Below are 10,428 nucleotides of genomic sequence, written 5' to 3' on the forward strand. Positions count from 1 at the left end.
TGTCTTTATTGTCTGCGTCTCATCCTACGTTCAGTTGTGTTATTTGTTTGTGTTCACAAGAGCCATATATTCGTCATCTAACGTCTGTATATATTATAAGAGTTTGTTAGTCATGATGCGATACAAACAGAAGGAGCTTTGTTATATTACACAATTATGATCCTCTTAAATACTTTGTATCAGAAACTAAGAAGATAATTGATATATTTTAATATTGTAATTCATTTTAAAATAAATTAAATGTAATAGTTCATATAAATTGTTATGAACGTTATTTAAAATTCATAAATATGAAGTCATAAATTACTTATTTATATACTCCTGCAGTGTTAATAATATAATTCAACCTGCGTGTAATATTATGAATTATCCCATGATATTCGCTAGCTCTGCTGTCTCAACGTAGCAGATTGGGTCAATGAGCTGTGACCCACATCGCCTCCTTGCGTCGCATAAGCACTGTAAGCGATTTCATGGGAGTCAGACTTCTTCTGGCGAATGGCATCACCCTGTATAGCTCTGTGATGAATACCTTCAGAGGTCTCGTCCCCGAAAGTCAAGCCAGGCTGCAGATTAAAGCTCCGGCCATACGATGAGTGGCCATATCCACCGCCGCCGCCGCCGCCTCCGTGCCCACCTCCCAAATGCTCGTGGTGCAATTCGTGTGAGTGTGAGTGCGAGTGGGAATACACAGGCTTCTGGACGATCTCATATGTCACGGCTTGCTTGCCCCCGTGATGGGTGAGGGATTTGAGTCCTATGATGGCGGACAGCATCAGGGAGAGTAGACCAGTCATCAGGGCCTTGCCTGCCAGCCCTGCCAGTGCTGCGAACGCAATTGGCACTAACGTACCTTTCATCAACAGTGCTGCCAACAACAGCTGGCCCATACCTTGCCTCTTGCCTCCACCACCGCCCCCACCGCCGCCTCCAAGACCGCCGCCGCCACCGCCGCCTCCTGCACGACCTGTGGATAAGAGAAAACTTTGGTTTATCTTTATACAGTCACGCCCGTCTGTTGCAGGCATCAAGATGTTTATTTCACGACGCTGTCTGTTTCTCAGAGCATACAGTGTCATGATGGGATGGCTGATGAATAGTGAACTGGAAAAGATTTGGAAGGAATCGATCGTGGCTTCATACGGATACTTTTCCGGAACCACATAAAACCTCGTTCAGAATAGCTAGCGTCTGAGCAGAGATTCGAATCTGGCACCTCCCAGCAAGTCTTCAGCGTTACCGCTACGCTGACCTGCTTGGTTTGTCGAGTGCTGTTACTTGGTACTAGGACGGAGCTATTTCGCAGTGACCGCACCAGAGACATCTGGGAGGGGAGAGGGTAATTCTCTCAGCTGTCACTCATTCGAACCGGAAGAAAATGTTTTATGGATATACCGAAGTACATGAAATTCCACTGAGAGCACTATGCTACAAGCCGGAAGGTCGCGGGTTCGATTCCCGATGAAGTCATTAGATTCGTTTTCAATTGACCTAATCCTTCTAGCCGCGCTGTGTCCCTGGGGTCGACTCAGCCTCTAACAGAAATGAGTACCAGGAATCTTTCTGGGTGGTAAAGGGCGATCGGCACGTAAGGCTGCCAACCTCACCGCCATCTGTGAGCCGATTGTCTAGAAAATGTCAGAGCCTCGACGTCTCGCAGCCCTATGGGCCTTCATGGCCTGTTACAGGGATAGCTTTACCTTACCTTTTTACATAAAATTCCGTTGTTGAGAAGCAACAGCAACACCGTTTTGAAGATGTGTTTAGTGATCCTAGTGTTGAGGGTTAGCAGAATCTGTAGGGGACGCCACACGCTCTCATATCCGGCTATGGAGACAATAAATGGAAATAACAGGACAACACATGTGTACTTCTTCTTCTTTACTGTGCTACATCTCTGTGTGGGGGATCTTGTCCTCCTCCATAGACTCTGGACGTTTCGTAACAGTAAATTTTTTCCGAGTTTGGTTCAGTCGCACTCCCAAACCCAACCTAAAGGACCGGGAACCACACTACCCTTTGACCTGTGTGGAATGAGTGGCTCTACCAGTAGTTTACACTCCCGCTAGCATAGCTCTGCGGGTCATTAGGGTGCGCAAACCTGCTCTCCACGTTAAGGTGGACGTTCTCGAAGAGTAACACGTGTACTAGGGACCACAACGCGTCTTATGTATGTTAAAATGTGTAATTTAATTAATTGTTTATAATTAAGAGAATACAAATGTTTTGATTGTTTTGTACGGATGTGAGACTTGGTACCTCACATTAAGTCAGGAACATGTTTTGGGAGTATCCGATCAGAATGTTTGGGCTTAAGAGGAAGGAAAACGTATCCGGCGAGTTGCCCAATGACGGGCTTCACAATTTTGGGGCCTATTTGAAATTCAATCAGCTAAATGACATGCAAGATAGGAAAACATGCACCTTTCCGGATGATGTCTGAAACACGACAGAATAAAAACTTGGTAAAAGAATACATATTAAGTAAAGGTAAAGTTGTCCCTGTGCTTAACTCATTAAGCACTACGCCATGAAAACGTATGGGGAGTGGATGTATAGATCCACTTTTTCATGACCTCGACAATAGTTGGTGAGTGGTCAGCTTCACGCACCGGCCCCGTTTCCCCCGGGAAGGGGCCCCCGGTACCCATTGTATAAGACGTTGGGTTGACCCCAGAGCCGTCCTGGACGCTGTGGAGAAGTGAAAATTCTTGACCTTACCCGGACTCGAACCCCGACCCGCCTGTCGTCCAGCCAGTAGCCAGTCGCTACTGGCTTTACCCCCTTGGAAGAATCCTGGTACTCATTTCTGTTAGAGGCTGAGTCGACCACAAGGCCATAGTGCGGCTGGAAGGACTAGGTCAATTGAAAAATCCGATGGACTCATTGTGAGTCGAACCCACGACCTTCCGGCTTGTGGTATAGTGCCTAAATCAACTGCGCTAGCGCACACGAATCCAGTTCACAGCATAAACAATTTGCGCAGTGTGTTCGGTTATGTTGCCATAACATTTCGGGTTCATTATTGTTTTATTGAAATCTTTAGTAATCCGAATTTAGATGGAAACAGTAAACTTCAGGGACAAACGTGCCTTATCGTTGCTTCGTCCCAGCTCTGCAATTCAGTGCGCTAGACTGTGCAGTTCATGAGCCTTTCGCGTCCTCAGCCCACTGTTACGCGGACAAGAAGGAAAACAAAGCTGCAAGGAAAGAAGAAGGGGAGAAGCGGAGAGATAAAATAATGGGAAGGATAGAGAAGAAAAAGAATGTGACAATGAAGAAGAAAGGTAAATCTTGAGAAGGAGAAGATGCAGGAGTAGAAATGGAGGAGCTGAAAACTAAGCAGCAAAGTGTGAGCGGTGAAGACGGAAAAAGAAAATGGAAAGGGAACGGATAAAGTGGAGGAGGAAATGAAGGAGAAGAAAATGGAAACTGAAATACAAGTGGAGAAGAATCAGAAATCGAAGATTTTAAGGATTTAACATAGTTTCTAGTGCTGCAGTGTTCAGAAAATTATCTAACTCTATGGAGCTGAGTCTTTTTTTGGAAGCTGCCAGTCGCTCAGCCACTCATGAATTTCCCAACATATTTCGGAACCCGAAGGTTCATTGCTGTGTTCACAAGAACCGGCCACTGGTCCCTATCCTGAGCCAGATCAATCCATGTGGAAAAGTATCGCTCTGCTGAACACGTATCGACCTCTTCCAAGGAATTTTGGGTCTGAATGGGACGTAGGCCGTTCTCTGGTGGTTTGCCCCGGTATTTCGGACTGAGATGCCCCCAACGCCCATAAAACAGGTGTTGAAGTACGTTAATAGAACTGAGAGCTCATTCAGTCCTGTTTTGTCACCTCGCTGGCTCACGGTGCTCCCTCCCCTTTAAGTTATCACGATAGTTTTATGTTTATTTATATCCCTTACAAACTGATCATTTTGATAATATGTGTTTTTAATCTTAACTTCTTTTGTCACATTTATAATTTAGTATTTTCAAAAATATATCACCAGTCTTGCATTCATCGAATTTTTGTTATTGTCTGAATGACACGAGTTGCCTTGTTTTGTCTTTTGTTTCCTTCTCTGCATCTGTCTATCTATCTATGTATCTGTCTTTTTCTTTCTCTGTCTGTCTATCTATCTGTCTGTCTTTCTCTCTCTCTGTCTACCTACCCACCTACCTACGTATCTGTCTATCTATCCGTCTATCTATCTATCTATCTATCTATCTATCTATCTATCTATCTATCTATCTATCTATCTATGTGTCTGTCTTGTTCTTTCTCTGTCTGTCTATCTATCTTCTGTCTTTCTCTCTCTCTCTCTGTCTACCTACCCACCTACCTACGTATCTGTCTATCTATCCGTCTCTCTTTCTCTCTCTCTGTCTATCTACCTACCTACCCGCCTACCTACGTATCTGTCTATCTGTCCACGTAGGTAAGTCAATAAGTAAGTTACAAATGGATATAGAACTTAAACAAATAAGAGTAATGATTTGAAAAATGCTTTTATTTCTCAGCATAATCTCCCTGTACATTGAGGCCCTTGTCCCATCGTTTCACAAGCCCCTGAAAACCAGCAGCATAAAATTCTTTGGGCTGCTGTCGGAACCAGGCGGTGACTTCCCTTTCTACAACTCCATCTTTGGGAAAATGAAAATGTTCAGCTGGTGGTGATGTTGAACCCAAGACTCATTACCTGTGACAATTCGGGCTAGCATATCGTGTCCTTCATCGTGGTAGCGATTGAGATGCTGTAATGCCAGACCCATTCTTTGCATTTTGTGTTGTGGGGTCAGCATGCGCGGCATCCATTGTACACAGACAAATGAGACGCTGCGAAATTTTAACTGGGAAGTCCAAGCAACTTCCATTTGTTCGGCCCTCTTAAACATCATCTTTCGGCTGAACATTTTCCCGACGATGAAGCTGTAGAACGGGAAGTCGCCGCCTGTTTCCGACAGCAGCCCACAAAATTCTATGCTGCTGGTTTTCAGGGGCTTGTGAAATGATGGGACAACTGCCTCAATGTACAGGGAGATTATGTTGAGAAATAAAAGCATTTTTCAAATCAGTACTCTCATTTGTTTAAGTTCTATATCCATTTGTAACTTACTTATTGACTTACCCTCGTATACCTCCAATACATCTCAGTGCATGGGGAAACCCACCCTCTCCAATAACTAACTAACTAACTAACTACCCTCGTATATATACCCTCTATATATCTATCTATATGTCTGTCTATCTATATATCTATCTATATGTCTATCTATATAGCTATCTATATGTCTGTCTTTATTTCTCTCTCTGTCTATCTATCTATCTGTGACTCTACAGCCCTCTGTTGTTCCTTGGCTGCTTTTACAGTTTCTTGATCTTCCTACAGAGTCTGTACGACTCCTTGGACGGGGGATCAGCCCGTCGCAAGGCCGCTACCTACACACAGGACAACACAAACACAGAATAGACACACAGATATCCATGCCTCGAGTGGGATTTGAACCCACCATCCCAATGTTTGAGCGGACGAAGACAGTTCACGCCTTAGACCGCGCGGCCACTGTGTCCGGCTTATTTGCCTTTTGGTTACTTTATAGTTGGCCTTTGGGCCGCTATGTAAGCACATAGATAAATGAATTGAACAATACTGTTACTCTGTGAGTACTTATTGTGACGCACAATACAGAGCATTGCGAATAAGGCCGCTGTGACAAACTGTAAGAAATGTAACATGAACTTAAAAAGGAATATTGAAGGTTAGTGGCGATGCTGTATACACGTATTATTTGACTGAAATTTTTTGATTTATGCTTCGATACAGCTCTTTAAAACCACGACATTTCGGAAACCGGTTCTACTTCCTTCATCAGGTGACTTCACATAAAGTAAGGAATCCTGCTTCGCCAGGCCCCTTGGCAGAGCTAGTCTCAAACCCGGAACCTTGTCTAGTAACCTGAGGATGAAAACAGAACCAGTTCCTGGCTTGACAGAACTGGGGCAATGGACAGCGTCCAAAATATCGGTCAGCATAAACATGAATTAAATTCATGAATGCACATGTTACCAACTTTACCGTAATGCTAGCGGTCGTCTGAAATGCGGCACCATGTAATCCGTTTCGGAATAACTTACTGCCTCCAACTTCGGGACAGATTAAGTCGAAACACTGTAATGCTTTACAATTTTATTCGAAAAATCCTCGATTCGAAATTCCGTCGAGATACCGGCTGTCGTAAACGAGGTTTTTCATTAAGAATGCCGTTTTCTTGGATGTGAGACCGTGTAGATATTGTGTAAACCGACGTTTCGGAGGAACTTATCGCCTCTATCTTCAGGGTATAGAAATCCGCGAGCGAGGAACCAGCTTGAGCAGGTGGCTCCAGACTGAGCTGACGCTGGTTCCTCGCTCGCGGATTTCTCTACCATGAAGATATAGACCATACGTACCTCCGAAACGTCGGTTTGAACAATATCTACACTGCACCACATCCCAGAAGACGGCATTGTTCATAGTCACCGCCGTGAAAACCTCAAATCATACGAGGTTTTTCATCATTTCCTTTTTTTTCCCTCCAAGTAAATTACAGGGTAAGATTTAAACTAGGCCACCGCCACTTCCTTATGAATTCTGTCCAATTCATCTATGAGCTTAGTATCCGAGGCAGGAAAAGCATTGTAAAACAGCACAGCAATAGGCGCAGAGTCGAAATGTGGGTGTATATCTACCAAGTTACACGGTCTCATATCTAACAAGGTCATCATCCTTATACACACTGCCATGAGAGCTTCAGAGCTCATACTTACCTGCACAATTGTGAGAAGTATTTCAGTATGCCACCATGGGGAAAATTGTGGGAAAGATCTTATTAATTAGCATGGTTCTGCTTATGGAGCAGTTGCCCTACCGAGAAGTGTAGTCCTAACCATAACGTAACATGCTGTGAAGGTTATCTTGTGATAGTTCGCCCTCTGTTTTTTTTAATTTGTTAGGGGGTGGTGGAGTCCAGCTGGGTCCACTCGGCATTTCGGCCATTGATTGGCCTATTGTAGCCTGCCCCGGGTAATTATGATGATGGAGAATTTGGTAGAATGAAGATTGGCAGGGGAAACCGAAGTACTCCGAGAAAACCTGCCCTAGCGTCACTTTGTCCACCACAAATTCCACTTGACCAGACCCAGGATCGAACCTGGGCCGCCACGGTGGGAAGCCAGCGACTAACCGCTTGAGCTATGGCGCGGCCTTCCCCCTCTGTTACGAGATAAGATGGCTCAGTCGGTACAGCGACGGGATGGATGGCCGAGGGTTCAATTCCCGGCAAGGCTAAGAAATTTCTCTTTACTCCACAACAGGGGCACACGAATGAGGCACTATGCTACAAGCCGGAGGGTCGCGGGTATATTCCCAATGGGGTCATTAGATTTTTCAATTGATTAATCATTCCAGCCGCACTATGGCACTGGAGTCGACTCAGCCTCTAACAAAAATGAGTACCAGGAATTTTCCTGGGGGTAAATGGCGGCCGGCGTTTAAGGCTGACAACCTCACCGCCATCTGTGAGCCGGTTGTCTAGAAAATGTGGGAACCTCAACATCTCACAACCCTATTAGCCTCCACGGCCTGTTACAGAGGTAGCTTTACCTTTTTACTCCACAGCGTCCAGACCGGCTCTGGGCCCACCCAAACGGGTACCGGGGATAGAACGGCAGGAGCGCGAAGCTGGTGGAGCTGTGCTTCCGCTTCCCCATATGTTTTCATGGAATGATGCTTAATTAATTAAGCACGAGGAAATGTTTACCTTTTTACCTTTGCAATATAAGTTACAGTGTAGACCAGCGTTTCTCAAACTGTGGGACTGGTAACACAGCAGCGTGTCAGAGGTACCGTGCATCTTCGTTCGCTCCTTTCAGCTTTCGCGTTGCAAAATGTTATGCCCTCTACTACTCTCCTTTCCAGTCGACTCAAAATTATACTTCTGCTTGTCAGATATGAAACTGATCATTGTTCATTTATATTACAAGAATTTCAAAATTTTAGGCTGTGGATTTTCCATTCCCCCCTCTCCATGTGGGGGTCAGTATATTTAACCCTTTTAGGGGTACCAAGCAAAATAGTTTGAGAACCGTTGATATTTTAACATTAGCTTTACATTTAAATCGACATTTTTAAACACTTTCGAAATATTCATACCTGACTGAATGTCATCTGAATTATTTTGATCCAGTTGTTCAGCAGCTTCTAGCTCCAGCTGTCTTGCCCTTGCGAAACTCTCTTCATCAAACAATTTAACTGTAATCGAATGAGAATTCAGATATTGTCCGACTTTTCGTATAAGGAAAGCGTCCAGACGGGAGTCCACATCATTAGGATAGTCCCTAGCAAGGGACGCGACGAGATCCACAGGGAACTTCCTGCTTGTTGCTGATTCTTCATCGTCACTTCCGTTTTCAGCACTAGAATTGTCCCTAACAACAATGACACCCGGCAACAATTGATATTTATCTGTTTCGGAAAGGCGATCGACCAGTGACACGACGTCTAGTTTCAGGCACGTCAGCGTGTAACGATGGGCACACCCTTTCGACATAACCTTCTTCATGATGTCGCCAGCTGACAGCGGTATATGGTTCCTAGTTCCTTCAAAGGATCTCCATGAACTTCCGGACGACTCACTTTTTTCCGTCAACGGCGGTGAAGAAGTCGTCGGGTTATAAAGAGGAGTAGCTGTTTCTACTTTAACATCCGACGTGGAAGGAACGAGAATCTCGCATTTCACGCGAACAAACTGATGATGGACGACGAATAGCCATATTATTAAAGACGCGACACGTAAATCCATATTCGCACTTTGTCTAGATGACGTGTTAAGCGTATCAAACACTATGAACTTAACAGCCACTTCAAAGATTTGTTGATACAGAAACTTGTTTTTGTAATGTTATAACTTCAGCGCGACGTAATGTAGACTTCCATACCTGCCGCCGGTCTCACTTGTAGAAATTATGCACTCTTTCAGCTGACCATCCGCTTATATACCTCAAGTTTTGCGCTCCGTCACAAACGCAAAAGAAAATAATTCAAAACCAGTACTTTCAGAAAATGTGGGCCGCTTAGATATACTTATATTAAAGGTCTGTAAGATCTCAAGAAGAAGAATAAGAAGAAAAAAATGCATGTAACGGGATGGTGGGGGAGCGGAGGAGGGGTGGTTATTCAAGAGCACCTTGTTTCACTTGCTGCGGTACATTGATTGTTGTTGGTAGCCATCTGGTGACGAGTGCAACAATTTTTGCTCTGTTTTGCCATTGGACGGCGTGTCGCAACACCGTTCATCTGCAAAGTGTTTTCAGATGGGCTTTAGTGGAGCATGACTTAGTTAAGTCCAGCAGCAGCAAATTGAGACGGGAAATAAGAAAAATTAAATGAAAATAAGTTTATAGAATGTGAGTGTAACAAAAGTCAAAAGTGAAGGGAAGGGGTGAGATGTTTCGCGGTCAATAAGCAATATCACGTTGAGCGCAAGACAGAAACAACTGTTCGTAGCATCCGAAACCACTGGCCCGACGAACAAGAAGCCAACTGCAACCGAACGTATACAGAGATCAGAAAACCAAGTCTCGTAGTCGGAGATGCTATTGGATTTGTGGGCCCACATAATGTACGAAAGATCAGAAAGATATAGGTAAAATTATATTTACTGATAGCTAAACTGAAACTGCGTGAATTTTATATGTCTGCACTCCTGACTCATATATGCTGAAGTAAGACTATATATGTCTCCTGGGTTATGCTGTGTTGAAGCCTGTTACAGTGGCCGCGCGGTCTAAGGCATTAACTGTGTCTGCTCGCTCGAACACTGGGGTCGTAGATTCGAATCCCACTCCAAGCATGCATGTCTGTATGCCTTTATTCCGTGTTGTTCTGTGTGTAGGTAGCGGCCTTGCGACAGGCTGATCCCCGTCCTAGGAGTCCTACCGAATGTGTATAGTATTAAGAAACTGAAAAAGCGGCCAAGGTCCACAAGGGCTGTAGAGCAATAGATCGATAGACAGTAGGTAGGTGGGTAGATAGATAGATAGATAGATAGATAGATAGATAGATAGATAGATAGATAGATAGATAGATAGATAGATAGATAGATAGATAGATAGTGTGTTTAAAACATCTTTCAATTTGCGTCATGATCAGATGGTGACGTAGACCATTACGTCATTATTGGGAAGTTAACTATGACGGCGATTTCATTGGACACGCAGGACGTTTCTTCCATAATGTTGCCTGCTTAAGGTATGGCGTATCTTCAAATATATTTTCGGCAAACAATATTGTGGTTTTGAGGTTTTCACGGCGATGACTATGAAGAAAGTCGTCTTTTGGGATCTGGCGCCGTGTATTCTTTGTTTCAGCCGACGTGCACTCTGCATTCGCA

At 44.3% G+C, this 10,428-nt stretch overlaps 1 protein-coding gene across 1 annotated transcript; it reads right to left on the reverse strand.

Moving 5' to 3' along the window:
• Positions 1 to 383: 383 nt before the first annotated feature.
• On the reverse strand, positions 384 to 8,598 carry LOC111864689 (homeobox protein unc-4). Its single transcript, XM_023852120.1, has 2 exons — positions 8,190 to 8,598; positions 384 to 967 (listed from the first exon to the last, which is right to left on the reverse strand). Exons 1-2 carry the CDS (start codon positions 8,596 to 8,598, stop codon positions 384 to 386), a joined length of 993 nt encoding a protein of 330 aa, XP_023707888.1.
• Positions 8,599 to 10,428: the final 1,830 nt, after the last annotated feature.

The sequence above is a fragment of the Cryptotermes secundus genome, unplaced genomic scaffold (assembly GCF_002891405.2).
Source record: "Cryptotermes secundus unplaced genomic scaffold, Csec_1.0 scaffold441, whole genome shotgun sequence".
In the NCBI taxonomy this organism is placed as follows: domain Eukaryota; kingdom Metazoa; phylum Arthropoda; class Insecta; order Blattodea; family Kalotermitidae; genus Cryptotermes; species Cryptotermes secundus.

What these genes read in the sequence shown, in the direction of transcription:
- LOC111864689 (XM_023852120.1), bottom strand. Translation starts at nt 8,598, where the DNA reads ATGAAGAAGGTTATGTCGAAAGGGTGTGCCCATCGTTACACGCTGACG. An exon ending in TTCAGATGACATTCAGTCAG is followed by an intron (nt 968 to 8,189) that starts GTATGAATATTT and finishes TCTTATCCACAG; the next exon opens with GTCGTGCAGGAGGCGGCGGT.